This window comes from Aythya marila, assembly GCF_965140915.1.
Source record: "Aythya marila genome assembly, chromosome: 4".
In the NCBI taxonomy this organism is placed as follows: Eukaryota; Metazoa; Chordata; class Aves; order Anseriformes; family Anatidae; genus Aythya; species Aythya marila.
The window spans coordinates 75,579,965-75,597,988 of NC_139045.1; the positions used below are offsets into that span (position 1 = coordinate 75,579,965).

Genomic DNA, 18,024 nt, shown 5'->3' on the forward strand with positions numbered 1-18,024 from the left:
TGTCCTGTGCTACTTTAGGGCTAAGTTTCAGGCCAGTCTTTCATCCTGTAGCTCAGGGAGCACCTGTGCAGAGGCATGGTACGGAGTCTCCATCCCATACAATATCACCTTCTTTCACAGGATGCCCGCCACGCTGCTGAGGAAGAGATTTACACCAACCTGAACCAGAAGATCGACCAGTTCTTGCAGCTGGCAGATTACGACTGGATGGCCATGGAGCCGGGCAGCAAGGCCAGTGACTACCTGGTCGACCTCATTGGCTTTCTGCGCAGCACGTTTGCCGTGTTCACGCACCTCCCGGTAAGCGACCACCCAAATTTGCTTTCTTTTTCTATCCGAGGAGCACACGGACACCTGACGGTGCTTCTGAAAGTGATGGTTGCTCAAGCCTCATGGAGTGAGATGGAAATGGGGCTTTATGCTGGCTCTGTCTGACAAAGTGTCAAGAAATAGCAAATCTATTTTTAAAGTAAGCTATTTCATGTGTTAGCACAAGTCAGGCTTTGGTGAGAGTCTCCCCAAATATTTCTGATTATTTGTGAATCTGCTTATATGCAAAAGAGGAAGAGAAACCTCCCAGTCCACCAGCAGAGGTAGGATCACAACTCACTCCCACCTAGATTTTAGAGACGTTAACTTTCAGCTTAACAGACATTCCACGATTATTTTGAGAGGTCCCAGCAGAAGGGTGTGCATGACTTGAGCTGCAGATACGTTTCCAACTGTTTGTCCAATGCCTTACATCAAAATATTGCTCTGCGTTGTAAGGCAGCATATGTTTCTTTCTTTTCTCTGCTGTCTAAAATATGCCTGTGTTTATGCTGTTACTGCGATCAAAAATGTCTTTTATGTTGTGTTTTTTTTGCACTTGGCTGAGTAGTGTCCCCTCGAGTAGGAAAAATGTAACCATCAGGGAGTTCATTTTTGCTCAGACAGCTTTTTTTGCTTTTAAACAAGATTTGTTCTGAGCTGTCTGGATATATACTTAGGAGTCTCTTCAATCAGCAGGTATGTTGAAATAGCAAATCTTCTGAACACTGTATTTGTCCTAAAAGCAATTTCACATCTTTCTTCTTCACTGGCCTGCTATTTATTTGTTGTTACTGGGTGCCCAGGATTATAGAGTAATGGCACACAGCGTGGGCACCTTTTTATTGGCTTGGCTATGAACGGGAAGAGAAGGCTGATAATACACAAGGACACTTCTTAGCTTCGTTCTGCTGGTTTGTGTCTTGGTCCTTGCACCACTGGAAGGGATGTTTAAGCCCTCCAGAGCTGTTCCAGGAGGTGTCACAGCCCCAAAACTTCAGCAGTACCTTGCAGACTCTTCCACATAGTTCATGTCCTTGGCCTTCTCCATCATGGCAGCAAGATTCGGTAGCTGATGGAAATGAGCTCCGCTTAAAAGTGGTTGGAGAAGCCACCAAAAGAGAAATGAAAGCGGCTTTTCCCAGTGTTTTTATAGGGATATTTATATGGCAAATTAACACTGAAGGTCTCAGGAATGATTGCAGAGTACCTGCTTGTTCACCCCACACACGCACATGTGCCACCATCCATCCTTGGTCCATCCTTCCCCTGCAGAGAGGTGAAGAAAAAAGCCCGCTGATGCTTTTTTTTTGTCCCCCAACGCAGAACAATTTGGGGAGGGTGAGCTCCCAGCACCGCAGCGTGGCTGACGGGAGGGATGAGGATAGGGAGAGGAGCCCGCGATGATTTATGAGACGGGCCTGGAGTGATTTATCTTCCTTAAACATTAACGTTTCCATTCTGAACTCATCAAAATTGTTTCGGAGACCGGGAGGGCAGCAAATCAGCCGGGATGGCTCCAAGCAGCCTTTCTGTTCTGCAGCTGCACCGAAAGCACCCAGTGGGTGAGGAGGCTGCTGGCCACGGTGGAGGAGCCAGGTAACGTGCTGGGGCTGCTCAGAAGCTCTCCTCGGAGCATCACACGGCACTGAGCCTGCCTCCAGCCCTCAGACAGGGCAGGCAGCTTAATCAGAGGCTGAGGTCTAATTTGTGAAGCTGTAGATCAGGGTTAAACGGCTGCTAGGAGAGAGAAGTCTGGGATTTGGGATATTTTGGGGTTCCTGCCTTGAGAGGAGCGTTACAGAGACGAATCCCTTGCATTTTGCTGGCAGGTCCTTGGTGAGTCAGGAAGAACCAAAGGCTGGCAGCAAGGTACCCATCTCCCTCGGTGATCCCTTCTCGTGAGGCTCAAGAACCTTTTCCCAGCAACTTCTTTAGAAGCACTTTAAAACCTGAGTGCATTTCGGAGTGATTTGTAGGGGACGAGGCGTGGGAAAGCCCCCGTCTGTCTACAAGAACAGAAAAATGAAGGCGATGTTTGTGAAAGCGCCGAGTGTACGGGATGTGCTTCCTCTGGGGGAGGAAGGAGTGAGAGGGCTTGGAGAGGGAAAGGAAGCATCTCCAGAAAGCACGGATTGTCAGTCCTTGTGGGATGGCCAGTGGCAAGGTAGGGCCTTTAATATACTGCTGACCTACATCCAGCCCCAAATGCATCACAGTGTTAAGACCTAAAGGAGCTGCTGTCCTGTTTGAGGAGATTGCAGCCTGTTGCAGGTCTAAAATATGGGATTTCCACACTTGGGTAGCTTACAGGGAGAGGGAAGGGACTGCTCTGTCTGTCCCCGGGGAGTGGAGCATCTTCTCATTCCTGGAAGTGGTCTGTGCTCAACGCCTGCCCCTCTGATCCCTTGGCTTCTGCTGCTTTGGGTGCCTTCATGCTCCGAATTTCTGCCATTTAACCAAATCGAAGAGCTCCCTGCTGGCGGGTGACCTTGCAGCAGGTTTTTAGGAGAAGGAGAGCAGCAGGCTGAGGAGATGACTAAGTGGCAGGAGGCGAGCTGCTCGGCGGCCCTTTGTCACGACAGTAATTACCCTGAAAACAAAACCCTTCACCTGCTGATCAAAGAAACTCGGCCCGGGCATGTCGGCGGTTCCCCGTGCTAAAATTACAGCAACAAAAAGCTCTGTCCTGTAATATAACAGAGCCGAAAGCCCTGATCCTGCAAAAATGCAGGCGGTTGCTTAACTTGACGTGTGAGTAATCCCATTGTGTTGGCCGGGGCTGCTCGTGGGCAGGAAACTTCCCTGGGGTCAAGGCTCGGAGAGCGCAGCGGGGCCCAGCAAACGGCCTTGGAGGGGTCCGGCTGTGCCCGGGCAGCATTTTGGAGAGGCTCAGGGAGAGGAGAAGAGGGGAGGCGAGGTGCTGAGCGAGCAAAAAGCTCCGGCTGTGTCCCTTTGGGGGATACAGGACCAAATCCTTCCTGGATTTATTGCGGGGAGGGGTGAACACCCCTGGCTAAAGCTGCTCCTGGCTCGTGGGGTGGCACCGAGCATCCCCTCCTCCTTGAGTGTCCATGCAGGAGGTGCAAATCCTAATTTTTCCCCTTAGAGCATCGGAGGAGCTGATTTTTTTCCCTTCCAGCTGCGGGGAAGAAGCGTTTGCAGCATCTCCTTTTGCTTGCCCATGCCGGGGGGGGCAGCCGTCGTTCCCAAAACCAGCAGAAAATGCCTCAGCCCGGGAGTCCCCAGAACCTTTTGGCTTTTTTTGCAGCTTCGCTTGGGGACGGCCAGCCCCGGGGAAAGGGGGTGAAAAGTTCATGGTGAAGTTAACGGGGCTTTGGTGCATGCCGCCGCCGCTGCTGCTCGGGCTTTTCATGGTGGTTTATAGCCACAATTCGAAAATGCTCCGCTAAGTGCCCCAAATGTCTCAAAGCAAATAACATGCTGGTGGAAATAAAAGCAGAATTAACATTTGGCTTCGAGGCTGCCCTCTTCCTGCGTTAACCAGGGAGGGTTGGTTACGGCTGCCGCTGCTCTGCTTATTAATATGGGATGCTCAGGCCTCCTTTAAAAGAAAATATCTTTTTTTTCCGCCCCCCTTAATGTTAAAAAAAAACCACAACGTTTTGCTGGGTTTTCAGAGGGCCGCGGCCTCCAAAAAATGAACATTTTCGGCATCGCACTTTTAAAAAAGAATGACTGAAAAAGCCTTTTGTCTCTGATGGCTGATTGTTGTTTTTATTTCTTGTTAGACAAGTTAATGTAAATCGCATTGACAGGGCTACTCCAAACACACTGATTTGTTGACATTAAGCTTTTCAAAGATGGAGGGTTGTGTCAACACCTACAGTGAACTGTCAGGTTAACAAAGCAAGGATGTTTTCCTGGGGGAGGGGAGCGGGGCAGGGGGGAAGGGGTGTGTTTTGTTTTTATTTTAAGTTTCCTTTAATCCTCTGTTAGTCTTGTATCTTGATAACCTCCTTTGGAAGGTAATCAGGGCAGGTCAAGAGGTGATGGTGACCCGGGAAGGGGAAGCAATCTTTCAGCGATCGAACAAACTCCAACCTCCGCCAGCCCGAGCAGTTCAGCGGGAACTCTCTGCGGAGGGTTTTTTTTTTTTTTTTTTCCTCTTTTTCCCCCCCCTTTTGTGCTTATTTTTGCCAGATGGCAGGCACAGATTTCAGCTGGAACTGCGCAAACGCTGCGGACGCTCTGCCTGGAACATTTTGCCTTATTCACCATATTGGCATCTCTTCCCGGTTGCAAATAAATACGCTGGCCCCAGCGGGTTTTGCATTGGTGGAAAGAGCTTTAAAAGTGTTTATTTTCTTTTTAAAGAGAACAGTTACCTATGTTTTTCTTTTAAAAGCCAAATCCTGCGTAATATGTGAAAGGGCAAAGACGTGCATGGAGGTAAAAACGCACCGCAAGCCCGAGCTCCGTACCAGCCTTGACCACACGGGGAGAGAGGGTCATTTATTTCACTGAGTGGAAAATAACTGTCAGGAAAACGTGGTACGAGCACCAAAAACACGTACTTTAGGTCTGCACGAATCCAGCCTGTGCTTAGACAACACCCCCTTGCCCTTGGAGGAGCCGAGCGAGTTGTGCAGACATCTGCGGACACTGGGGTTGGAGGTGTGCCCGTGGGCATCTTTTGTGCCCATTTTACAGGTGGCAAAGCCGAGGCAGGGGGCTGGTGGCTTGCCCCAGGTGGCACGGCGCTTTTTAATATCAGGGCCAGCAGCAAAAGTGGCACTCGGGGCGCTTGGTGACTCGTTCCTGCCGCAGCTCCTGCCTCGGTCGGAGCGGTGAGGGGTTGGAGGTGCCCGGTGGGTGTGCAGCTCGCTGCCTGGCTCGCTGTTGCTTTGCTCTCTTCTGCACTTGACCTAAATTCCCTGTGTTGTCCTCTGTAGGGGGATGTAGATGTCCACTCTACAATGTCGGTGAGTACACGGCGCTGTGTCGGGCGCGTGCCGGCTGCTCTGCTCGCACCTCCAGCGTTAGAGGGTGAGTTGAACCAGAAGAGGTCGCGGCTCTCGAAAGGGAGGAAAGGCAAATAATGAACTTTGGGTGGAAGTTCGTCCCTTCCTCTGCTGCCCATGCAGGTTTTCTTTCAGTTTCTGAGATAACAGTAGAACAAATAGGCTGGGATAGCGGGTTTCCTTGCACACAAGCGTGCAGTTGCAGTAGCATTGATCAATCGCTGCTTTTAGGACCACGTCCCATTTAACTACCTCCTTTTATCCCCCATGCATCCCTAAATGTGCGAGGAATTAGGGGCAGTGCCTGCTATTAGGGAAAGCACGATGGGATTTGCAACCTCTACTTGAAAGAGAAAAGACCTTTGTAAATCCCCCCGTGCGCCCTGGGTTCTGTTCAGCATATATCTCCCTTTCGAGCTGACAGCCTCTGTTGCCCCATGGGGATTTCCCTCCTGGTCTAAGTGCTTCGACCCGATGCTGGGACTGCTAAACCTTCCCTCTGGCACTATTGTTTGAATATTATTTTTCCGGAGAGCAGCGTGGGCTCGTGGACGCTGCTATTGCCCCGTTTGGATTAGGGCAATTAGCACAAAAGACAGCCGAGCAGACCTTTAGGACCTGCCTTCTGGTTCAACGAATGCCTCTGGTTGTTGTCGTTTCTGCTTGGTTCGTGTGCGGGAGGAAAGCTCAGGCATTTTTTTTTTCCCCGGGGCAGATGGCAAAGCGCTCTCGAGCTGCCGTGTTGTGCCTGTTCCCGTGTCCGCGAGCCATGGCACGTGCCCACGAGCGCCTCGTGCTCGTCGACACGAGGCGGCTCGCTGCAGTTGTGTGCTGTGAGACCCAACCTGTGCTGTGGTGGAGCTCCCAGCTTCTGCTTCTGCGCCTCCAAGCCCTGCTCTTTGCTCGAGCTGCCTGCCGGTGTGTCGCGGCGCGGTTGGGTGCGTGCGCCCCTTGTCCTGGAAACCGAGCATGGCCGAGCCTCGAGTCCTTGTGGGCTGCAGGCACCTGGGGGGCTCTGAGTCAGCATCGAGGTCTCAAATCAACGCCAATTTCTGGAAAGAAGGAGCCTGCTGAAAGCAAGCCGAGGCCAGATGCCACCAAAGCTGCGACTTGGATCCCGCCTCGCCGGGCAGGGATGCGTCGTGCTCGCTGGCGGTGTCCTGGTGTCCTGCTTTGGCAGGGGGCTGGGACCCAACAACCTCTTGAGGTCCCTTCCAACCCCTCCAATTCTGTGATTCTGTGATTCTGTGACCCCATCCCTCCGTGTCCACCAGTTTCCAGGGGCGATGCTGAGCGTCACCGTGTGCTGGTGGCCTTGGGGCGTACCGCAAGAGGGACGGATGCACAAAGTAGCGTTGCCTCTGGCTTCCCAAGACTTCCAACAATTTAGAAGCCAGATGTATTTATTTCTTTAATTGAATCCAGTGCCTAGACAGCTATGGAGTCAGCTTCCTATGGAGAGGGGTGCATTAGTTTCATTAAGGTAAATCAATGAAAAGTAATACCTGGAGGTCCCCTGGAAAGGGTCAGGAACGGAGTAATCCCTTTATATGGTGGGACTTTGCTGGCCTGCTCTTAGTTGGTTTTGTTTCTAACGGCAACAGATTCTAATTTTCCTTTTAACCCCTCTAATTTTTTGTTCTCCTGGTAGTTTGTATTAATTGGTGGAAATAAATCACCGATCCGTCTGTCTAGGAGGGATTTAAAAATAAAGATCTGCTCGCAGCAAGTAGCAGCACAAAGAAGCAATTGTAGCAGCGTTTAAAAAGTCCGGTGGGAAGCGGTTGTGGCTGATCCTAGAAGGGTCTTGGTGTAGTAGATACAGACAAAAAACAGATAATAATAAAAAAAAAGTGATTTGCCTGGGATGCAGACATGGATGGGACTGAGAGCAGTGTCCAAAATCCTTTGTGCGCTTCCTCTGCTCTCCAGAGATAATCTTACCCTCTCGAGGGGTTGCTCGGACCAGTTTACCCTAAAGGTTGGGCAAAATGCCCTTAAAATGAGCGTGCCCTGCTCAGGAGAAGACGAGGTTATGGCTGGAGCAGCACTGCACGGCTGTGCAGTCCTGTGCTGCCTGCCCGGCTGTGGGCTGGTGGCTGCGAGTTACCTTCCTCTTCTTCTCAAGTGTCTCTGAAATCCTAAATATTTCCAAAAATGAAGGGCTCGAAGCAAGAACCAAAGGTTGCTTTAGAGCAAGGAGCAAAAGCGCTCAAATACGGTGGATTTAGCTTTGTTGGCTGGGGAGAAGGCTGACCTCTGATTAACCCAGAAGCGCTAGTTAACTAGAATCCGGGTAAGCCAAGTTATCTTGTAATTACATGGTTTCTTGTACGCTTTCAGCACTTTGAAAATTAATTGAAGCTAAAATGCCCAGTCCCATAAATCCTTTAAACCAGGGTGTGCACGCTTCCCTAGGAATTGCTTCCCTTTGTGTAGTCACCTTGGCGTGTTTGGCTTTGATTTTTATTTTACAAACTTAGAGTTATAAAGCTATTTTATGCTTACTTTTGCGTGCACATACATACACAAAGACTCAGATGTGTGGTACGGGGAATTTGGCAGTCGAAAATCCATCCTCGGCGGGAGGAATTCGAACACGCCTGCTGCTTCCTGCACCGGAGCCCAGCGCAGAGCTTCCAGCAGCCCCAGCAGAAGTTAAAGTATGTTTTTTTCCCTTTAGGCTCAAATTTAAGTGAAACAATAGACTTTGCAATTACACGCTTTCCTCTGGTTTCATGCACTGGCAACCTGAAATCTTGAAGGCTCCTCGTAAGCAGCGAGGGTGCAGAGGAATGCTGATTTACGCCCATCTGCTGCAGAAGCCCCCAGGTGTCTTGCATGGCCTCACCTCGGCAGCAGAACAACTGAAGGAGCCCGATCTCCTCTTCACCTCTCCTCTGGGATCCCCGGGACTGAATTTGCCCGGAGAAATATCAGGAATTTGTGCGGAATATTTGGAGCTGAGCACGGCTGAGCGCTCGAGCAGGCTAGGATGGTGGCAATGGCACACAGAGAGGCACTTGCCATGCATCCTGCAGCCCAGGTTGGGTATGGCACAAGAAAGGAAGCAAAGCGTTTATAAATACAGAACCTTCTGGGTTTCTCATGATTGCTCTGGTCTTCCTTCATCACATTTCATGAATGGCAATAAATAAGGAGAAGCTGGTGTGCTAATAAGAGCAACCGCGAGTTACCAGTCTTTTTTTGCAGTTTTCATTTTCTTCTCTCCGTTTCTCAACTAGAACAAGTAAATATTGCAAATGGAAATTTCGTGTAGGGTTTAGCTCCTGGAAAAACACAAAACCAGCCGAAGTTTCCTGAGCTTCTTGGGTCAGTCACCGCTCCTCAATCATCCGCTCTGATCGCCCAGCTTGGAAACAAAACCCTACCCCATTGGGTTGGAAGTGGCGTGGTGTTTTTTTTTTGTTGTTGTTTTGAGCTCATCCTTTTTTTTTCCAGTCTGCTCAACATCTGGGGCTTAAGTCATGTAGGCGTTCTGCTTCCAGCAGGCAGCCGTACGTCACGGCAAGCACGCCGACCCCTCCGCTGGGCATCGCGGCGAGCGGGGATCTACCCGGGCGTGGGGTCTGCATGGAGCATGAGAAACCCCTCGTGCCAAGGGCTCTGTGGCGAGGAGCAGCTCAGCCTGCTGTTCTCCAGGCCTCGAGATCTTTCACCTTTTATTTATAACACGACCGCTAGGAGGATATTGCAAAGACGAAGCAAGAGCACTCTCTCTTTTTAAGTCTTCCCGCTGCCGTAATTGGCAGATGCTTTGCCCTGATAAATCAGCAGAAACGAGCGTGGTTCTAGCTCTTCGTACGTTAGGGAGAAAATGCAAAATCTGTGTTTAATCAACTTTTTGTTTCCAAAATGGCAGCTGCTTTGTATTTAATGGAAAATCAGACTCTTCCCAATGGAAAGAATGTTATTCCCAAAGCGAATACAAAAGAAAATAAAAGCCACAAAAGAGGAGGATGAAATATGTCATTTATTTTTTCTCGTTCGTTCCAGTTTTGCTCTCTGATAATTGTCGGGCCACGGCTCTGGTTTGTGTCAAGTAACTCAAAGTCTCACCCCGTGGACATGGGGACCAGGAGAGCCTCGCCGAGCGCTCGGAGGGCTGCGTGGCGCAAAGAGGACCGAGAAAAATTACGGCTACTTCTCGCATGCATATAAAGAGACTCATTAAACACAGGTTATTTATGGGTTTAAATTTGTTTATTTATGGGTTTAATTCCGCTGCGGAGGTGCCTCCGTCGTTGGGGCTTCATATTTTTCCTTGGCACCTCTTGGTGCGGGATCTCAGTGTCCTTTTGCGCAGGTGAAGGAGCCTTCCTTTGGGGAGCCTGTCCCCGTGGCTGCAGGGAGTTCATCTCATCTACAGCCCCGTTCCTTCTCGGTCTGCTGCTCGAGCCTGCTTGCAGCAGTGTTAAGGCTGAAACACATTAAAACATTAAAAAAAAATTAGTTTTTGGGGAGGTTGCCAAGCTGACACTGTGGCAAGCCGAAAGCCCCAGTTTTGTACGATGGAGTTTAGGGCTCCCTCCCGTCATGACATGGAGATAACTTCTGGGGGAAGGAGCAGTGATTTGAGCTGTCGTGACGTGCTCTGCCCGTAAGTTTTGGGTTTTGCTGGTGTTTTTCTTGCTGCTTCCATGCCGAGCTCTCCATCTCCCCGCCTCGTGGTGCCGTTTCTCATCGCAGCAAGGCCAGGCGGGCGTTTGCAGCGCAGCACGTAGCATGACAGAGCGTTCAGAGAGCAGGTAGAGGAGGTAAATGTGACTTCCTAATCTGTAATTCTTTAAAAAAGAGGGTCACGGAAAGCAGGAGGGAGGTTTGGAGCTGGAGCTTGTTGCCACAGGGTGCTGCCGAGCCACCAGCCCACTGGGAGAACTGGGAGCAGATCCGTACGCAAATACTGAGAGCATCTACAGGTAAACCAAGTAGGCTGATGAGTTCAAAGCACGTAATTACTGGCTTTTCTCGAAGCTTGATGCCATCATGTGTCAGTTTTGCCACCCGTGTGCAGCTGAAGGTCCCTGCACAGCTCTCTGAACCATCTCCAGACAGAGCTGGGTGCTCCGACAGCGCCGCTCATTTCTGGTGCGCCAGGCTCTGTGCACAACAATTCCCATCCTAGACTTTTAAAAAGATGTTAATTAAAAATATCTTGCCGTGCATTTTTAAGAAAAAAGCCCTGGGTCTCAGAATCCCCTATTTCTGTGTGTTTTCTGCATACGCACACCTAGCAGCTCCCTGGCTGAGGCTGTGCTGCCGAGCTGGGGAAGGGCCTCTGCCTGCTCCCTGCCTCCGCAGCGCTTCAAAGCCTCTGCCCTGCGGTCACCGCCACAGCTGCGGCCCGAGGTACTTCCCTTCCCCGCCCGCTGCCCTTCCTCCTATTTATTTATTTTCCTATTTAAAAAAAAAAAAAATAAAGTGGACGGCGCTCGTTGGCTCTGACAGCACAGCTAAAGCGCTGGGGGGGAGGAAAGAGCTGATGTCTCCGTGCGTGCCCGTGCCTTTATCCCGGATTGGTTAAAGAAGAGGAAAAAGACAGAAAAAAAATATATATGAGCCCGATGTGCTGCTCTGTGTGGGAGCCTCGGGTCTCCCCAACCCCATCCCGAACAGCCCCAAGCTGTTGGCTTTGGGCATCTTCCCCAGACCAAGCTCCTGGGACTTTTTTTCATTGGCACCTGAAGGGTTTTGCTCAGTGTAACCGACTGCCCGGTTTGCTTTCCTCGTGGTGAAGATAATCGCTGGATTTGCTTTTTTTCCCCCACAGCCCAGCACGGTGGCCGGCCAGGTCGGTGGTAGCCACGGCTTTTGGCTCCTCGGGTGCTTGCAGGGCAAGCAGATCTTTGCTTGAGGCCAATTTTACTTGAAGCTCTGCTCCTTGGCACCGTTATAAGGTTCTTGTGGGTTCACTCAGCTGAATCTGAGATTTTCTGGCAAAAAGGTGTCTCGTGAGCCAGGCTGTTAGGTGACAGGGATGGGCGAAGTGATGTGGAGACAAAAAATCCCGGTTTCCATCAGAAGAGGCTTTGGCGGTGTCTCTGTGGTGATGTTCAGCTTCAACCTCCTGACCTGATGATGGCAACGAAGCTTCTCCCACAAGCCACTAAATCTTTCCGGGTTTAAACTCCTGGATGGACCTGGGGGCTCTGTATGGGACCTCGTTGGCACCAGGGGCCTGGTTGTGCTTTGAGACCCAAAATACCCCCTTCACAGAAGCACGTGGGCAGCTTTCTTTCTTCTTTTCTTCTCCTTCCGCAAGTTTGGGCACCAGAAAACCTCTGCTTTTATCTCCCCAAGTAGCATGAAGGACCTGATGGAGAACCAGGGCGCATCCCCTTCCCCGGCAGGCGTTGCTCCGTGCTCAGAGCCCCAAGCTCTGCTTACCTCCTCCTGCTCCTGGTGCTTGGGGTTCCTTGGTTGTTTTTTGTCTGTTTTCCTTGTTTTTTTTTGGTTTTCCTTGGCCAGTTCCAAACCCGGAGAGGCTGCATCTTGGTGCCAGTCACCTTCAGCCAAGCCCACGGTCGACACACAGGCCTCAACGCATTGCTCCTGGGGTGACTTTATGGGACAGAAGATTAAATACAGGGCTCAGCGGTGCCTGCAGTCAGCCAGCAGCCCCTGACCCCCTCACATCCATCCCCTCGTGCCCCACACGGCCACACTAACTTTGATTCTTCGGGATTACACTAAGTGTGAGCTCTGCTCTGGGCCATATTCCTTCAGCCCTTGGCTCTCCCCTCGGCACCATCAGATGCATCCCTCGCTCCTGGCCCTCTTCATCCTGGGCACGGTCATTTTTATTTGCAAGGCGTTGGGTGCAGACCCACGACAACAACAACAAAAAAAAGACGATAAATATTGGGTCAGAATTGAGGATGGATTTCTGTGGGGTTAACGGCAGCTTTTCCATTTGCTTGTTAAGTAAACTTCTTGGAACTGCAAAAGTACTCAACGTACGTTTGTTTTGACATTTTGTGAAGTGTTAAATGTATCTGGATGTGGGTCTGGGATTTCTTTTTGCCATCTCCAGTGAGTGCCGAACGATTTTGCCTTTAAAAAACAACGAGAAGAACAACTCCGGGTGCTGTTAAGAAGAACCTGGTAGATCGGGATGCCAATGAAGCTCTCCTCTCCGTGTCAGCAGGGCTGATTTACGGATTTTGCCACAGTTTGGTGAGGTTTGGAGCTCCGGTGCTGCCGATAGAAGGGGCAGTCCAGAGGTGTCAGGGGGGCGCTGGGGCACGAGGAAATCGCTTCTGCCTCTGGGGATCTTGCAGCATCTGAGATCTTCATCCATGCCTGTGCAGAAGGTGTCTGCTGGCCTTATTCTCAAGGGGTGACAGGCTCAGGGTTTGTTCTGGTCTGAGCTTTGTCCTGTACCAGCTCCTCCCTCCGTCAGGTACCCAACAGATCTCCAGGCACGGTCACTCATCGGGATAACTCGATTTATCCAACCGCGATTTCTGTGCCCCCAGCTCCTGGTGGTGAGGAGCTGCCTGGTGGCAACTGTTCAGGTTGAACCAATAAAAAGTTAAAAGCAGGGAGAACACAAGAACAGGGACAAGATAGTCAGTAAATAATCCAGAAAAGGGACTTCGCCTTTCTGCCGTCGTTTCTTAGAGGTTTGATGTTGCTGAATGCTTGCTCATCTATAACAGCATCGCTTGTCACCTCTGTGAAATATTCTGCCAGTATTGCATTATGACTTGGAAAAGACAAGAAATTCAGTGTTAAAATTACTGGGATGAGCTGTGTTTATAACCAAGCAGACGCTTAGTATTGAGGATTTCATTTTTCCCTCCATTTTCTGTTGTCTGAAGCATGCGGACTTGCAAGTCTCGGTGTAGTTACCCAAAGCAGTCTTGACGCTTGGTGCAGATTAAAAAGAAATTCTGCTGTTAATAATAATAATAATAAAAAAAGGAAACTCTGAGACCCTTTGAAACCTGTCAGGCTTTGTTTTCCATGGAAACCTTGCATTAATTCGTTGGCGGGTTGGTGGGAGCGCTCTCGGTGCTATGAGCGGACTTTTGTGCGCATTTTGACGGCAGCGTTGCACAAAACTTCGGACAAGGAAAAAACAAGAGGCACCGGCAGATCCTCGCTTGGCAGAAGCAGAGGTGCTGAGGGCACTGCTCTGGGGCCCCTCGGGTCTCCTGGGGGCCGGGGGCTGATGCCAGCTTGCTCGGCAGCGGTAGGTGCGTGCCGGGGAGCCCCCGCGCCCCGCAGCGAGGTAGGTAGCAGCAGCCCGGTCCTGATTGCACGCTAAGATTAATGGGTATTTATTTTAACAACCATTCCGTTTCAGTAGCTTTTAATGAGTCCTTTGATAGCGAGTTCCTTAATTAACAAGGCAGCCTTTCAGCTCTGCCCTTCCCTAATTGTTAACATATTTGCTGTTTTCAAACAAGCGCGCTACCGTCAGCGGTGCCGGCTCCGCGCTGACCTTCCCCACCGTGGCTGCTCTGCCTCCTGGGAACCCCAAGGGTTTCGGCTGCTGCCCGAGGATGAAATGCAGCTGAAATGAGATGATTTCATGGCTGATTTCCTGCAGCGTGATTGACTCCGCAGGGCTTGGTGGGGTCCGAGGAGAGTTGCCTATGCCAATGTGCTCCAGTAGGCGCCGCCTGGCTTACCTCTGCGGGAGGGCATCAAAGAGGTTTGGCTCCGTTCTTTGGCACGGCCACAAGTGGCCTCTTCGGATCTGACACCCCTGTGCCTGGAGAAACCCCCTGGGGGAGGGCAGCGTCACCTTCAGAGGTGTTGTGAAAACCCCAGCTGCAAATTGCACCAAAGGCAATGGGCAGAGGGATTCCTAGGTGGAAAAACAGCGATTCTCATCGAGAAACAAACCCATGGTTGTGCTTTGTGTGCTCAGGAGGAGAATTGCTTCGTTTTGCTGGCCACTGGACCGTGTTTAAGACGGTGTCTTGGCCGCTGAGCTCTGCAGACTTTCACCCCAAACCCAGGCCTCCCCCGTGCAAACCCAGCTCAACTTTGGTGAGGTTTGCAAAGGTCTCGAGTGAACTGCTGATGCTGTGAAAGTTTTCCTGAATTCACTTCGTGTGATTTGGAGCTCTTTGGTTTTCTGCTGAGTTTGTAAATGACCTTCAAGGTGTGATTTTTTTCCCCTTCCCTGCCCTGGGCAGCCTGTGCCAGGGCTCTGGCATCCTCCTGGCCCAGCAGTGCTGCCTGAAGACGTGCTTCAGGTTGTGGTTGCATCCTTCCTCTGGCTTTCTCTCCAAATCTCATCTTGCATTTCAGATAAAGCCTTCCTGAGCGTGGGGCACCAGTGCACCGAGGAAGCTGAAGCATTTCTGAACTGCCTGCGGGCTGAGCTCATTTTGCAGCGTGCTGTGGAGCAGGATCAGGACGCAGCCCTGCGACTTCTTAGGATGCCAGCATGGGAAGAGCCTTTGGGAGTGCCAGCGGTTGCACCACAGGCTTGCAAAAGCCGTGGTGGAAATTAGCAGGGCTCTGAGCCCTCCCTGCTGCGTGCGGTGGCTCCTCCAACCCGCAGCAGGAGCGCGGGGTTTTCGAGGAGCGACGTCTGGGGCTGACAGCCCCCTGCTGCGTCCTGCTCGCCGAAATCTCCACGCCGAGGCACATGTCCCGGCACCACCGATGCGGGTGGGGCCGTTAATGATTTAGGAGGCTTGGTGGAAAACACTTCAATCAGGGGCTCGGCTTGCCGCCGTCGGGGAGCGCAGCGCGGCGGCGTCCTGCGGTGAAGCCGGGCTCGGCCTCGCGGCGCCGGCGGCGCTGCCGTCCTGCTCGCAGCCCTGGCGCCATGAGAAAGCTGCAAAGTGAACCAGAAAAAAAAAAGAAAAGAAAAAAAAAAGGAGACTATGAAGTAAATCTGTATGGTAAATACGTGCCAAAGAATCTGGGGAGGAAGAACCGCAGGCACCAGGGCTGCCCAGGTGGGAAGTGGCTCTGCAGAAAGGGACGTGGTGGACACCAAGGTGAACGTGAAGCAGCAACATGCTCTTGGGCCAAGAAGGCTGGTGGTGTGCTGGGCTGTGTCACGCAAAGCACTGGCAGCAAGAGGAGGGAGGTGATGCTGCTTCTGTGCTCAAAACTGGTGGAGCTACACCTGCAGTGCTGGGCCCCCAGTGCCAGAGAGCCCTGGGCACACTGGGGCGAGCCCAGCATCACCCCCTGAGCTGCTGCAGGGCCTGGGGCACCTCTGCTGCGAGGAGAGGCCGAGAGAGCTGGGGCTGCTCGGCCTGGGGACGAGGAGGGTTTGGGATCCTGTCCAAGGAGGGTTTGGGATCCCCTCCATGCCCGCCAAGCCCCGCAGGGAGGTGCGGAGAGGCCGGAGCCAGGCTCTGCTCAGCGGTGCCCAGGGCCAGGCCCAGAATGTTTCTGGGGAAATGTTCCAAAACTGATGGTTGTCTGCAGCTGCTGATCTTACAGGGAGCTGCCGTAGCTGGCATCTGTGTCATCGGGCATCTCTGTATTTATAAATGAAAAAAAATAAAAATGCTGGGAAGGTTTTAAACCTCTGTGCACAGGGAGAGAGACGGTGATCAGGGGAGGCGGTCGTCCCCCGTGGAGCTTCTTGCACCCTCCTGTCTCTAGCCAGACATTCAGCACGATGACTTCAACCCCTGTGGCACCTTCAGACCTTCTAGGAGTAAATAAAAGGAAAGCTGGATTAGTGCTTACAAGGCAAAAAAACTGTCTTTCATATACTTTTATCTTTCATCCCCTAATTTTGAGCGTAAGCTGTCAGCCATCTGTATGTTCCTAAAGCTGAGATTAAAGGCCAACTCTTTTTAAAAAACAGAGCGGGTTTTAGGTGCTTAAACCCAAAGAATAATGGAAATAAAAGGTGGGATTCTCGGCTGTCAGGAGAAGATTCGGCTTCAGCGTTTTCAAAGGCGCAGTGCACGTTTGCACCTGAAGAAGGGTTTGGGCCTGGCCAAATCCCACGTGAAAAGGAAGGAGCAGGGGGCGGCCGTGCCAGCAGCTGCTCCCGTTGGATTCCCTTCGCCCTCCCTGCAACGAGGCGCCGTGGAAAAAAACTGGCAAAGAATTTCATAAAACGCCGCTGCAGGAACCTGCAAGCCGCTTTCGCCGGGGAGGCTCGGCCGAGTTTGTTGTGCTGTCAAGCCGTGATGATTAAATTACTTTTCCCTCCCGTCCTCCTTGCGTTTGGCTTATTAACTTGACGTTTCATCTCAATTATTTGCTCTTCTTCACGCCCTCCCAGTGTCGCTTGTCACTCACTCTTTATTCGGGCAAGCCCGGCTAGCCGGAGGAATGCGTGCACCGGAGCAGGCGTGTTTGCAGGCGTAGGTAACCCTTTAGGCACCTCCGTGGTGCTGATCCCACCCTTGCTGGGTGTACGAGAAGGGTTTTTCCCCTAAGATTTTTCTCGGCGAGGCAGCAAACCTTCCCAGGGGTCTTCCTTCTGACTTCACCCGTGGGGGTTTGTGCTCCGAGGGTTGCAGCCTGTGCCCAAAGCCACGCTGATGGGCGAGCACGCGGCGCTTGGCTTTTTGGATGCTTTTCCAAGCAGGAACTGAGAAGGAAAAGTCCCCTTTGGACCTGAGTTGTGCAGCTCAAGAAGTCTCAAGCTGGCTGGGGAACAGCTATGGAAGAGCACGTCGAGAGGAAGGCGTTTACAGGAGCCAACCCCAAGTCCTCACCGGGGGTTTTCATGCTGGCAGAGCTCTCCTGAAGTGCTGCTGGGCTCCGCTTCCAAACTTTTGAGGATGTTGTGCCTGGGTACCCCCAAAGCATCAAAGCACGGCCGTGATGCTGCCTCCAAAGCTCAGTGCTGGGCCCTGCAACTTTTTAGAGTGGCTCCTCACCCTGTAGGTGACTCCTGAAGCTGGGACAGAATTGGGAAGCGAGTCCTGGTGCACAAGGAGGGACAAGAGGGCTTAGCGTGCCCTGCGCCCCATGCCCAGCATGTGTTCAGGTCGCAGAGTTCATCAGCTTTGCTTTCTCATCCTCTCCTTCCCATCTGGACCAGGGCTGAGCTGCTCAATAAAGCATCACAACTCCCTGAGCACAACAAAACCTGCAGTGTCTGTTGGGAGTAATGAAGACAAATCGCAGCCGGCTACCAGCGTGCTCCCCACCGCGCCTGGGGATGAGGAATGGGCACGAGCAGCGTTTTAAATAACCAAATATGTCAGAACAACACAAGTAAATGACGGAGAGCAACGACCTGTGGCTCTGCTAAACTTTACGGTTGCCATGTTTCATCTTAATTTTAGTGCAGGTGTTTGGTTTGGGGTGAGTAATGAACGCTCCTGGAGCCTGGGAGCGGCAGTAAACAATGGAGATGAAGTACCCTGCCCTCCAACGCAGGGCTCCGCTTTTTTTTTTTAATAAAAAAATGATTTTTTCCTACTGCTGAAGATGGATGTTGCCTGTAGATCCGAAACAACTTTGTGAAGCTGGTAAGAGCGCTTCCGAGTTCGTGGATCAAAACTGTGCTCACCTGTTGGTGCAGCAGCAATGAAACCTGCGCTGACCCTCAGCTGGAGCACCGCGTGAAACCCCCCCGTTAATCCCAGCTGAAATTTATAAGATGCTCGTAAAAAGCTGTGGCATCTCCTCGGCCACTCCTGGTTTCCACGAAAGCGTGTGAGATTCTTTTGTGTGTGTTTGGAGGCGTGATGTCCGGCTGAAGCGTGGCTCTTTTCCTGGCAGCTCCGCTTCCCAAAATTGTTGTCGGACGCTTACA

The 18,024-nt window shown here is 51.6% G+C and overlaps 1 protein-coding gene across 4 annotated transcripts in view; it reads left to right on the forward strand.

Annotated features, from left to right (window-relative positions):
- EXOC6B (exocyst complex component 6B) overlaps nt 1-18,024 on the forward strand; it is a 271,111-nt gene that overhangs the window by 170,068 nt on the left and 83,019 nt on the right. For all 4 annotated transcript variants that reach the window (XM_082759193.1, XM_082759194.1, XM_082759196.1 and 1 more), the window contains one exon: nt 121-300. In XM_082759193.1, coding sequence (XP_082615319.1) covers nt 121-300 — 180 coding nt within the window. The remainder of the gene's footprint in view (nt 1-120; nt 301-18,024) is intronic.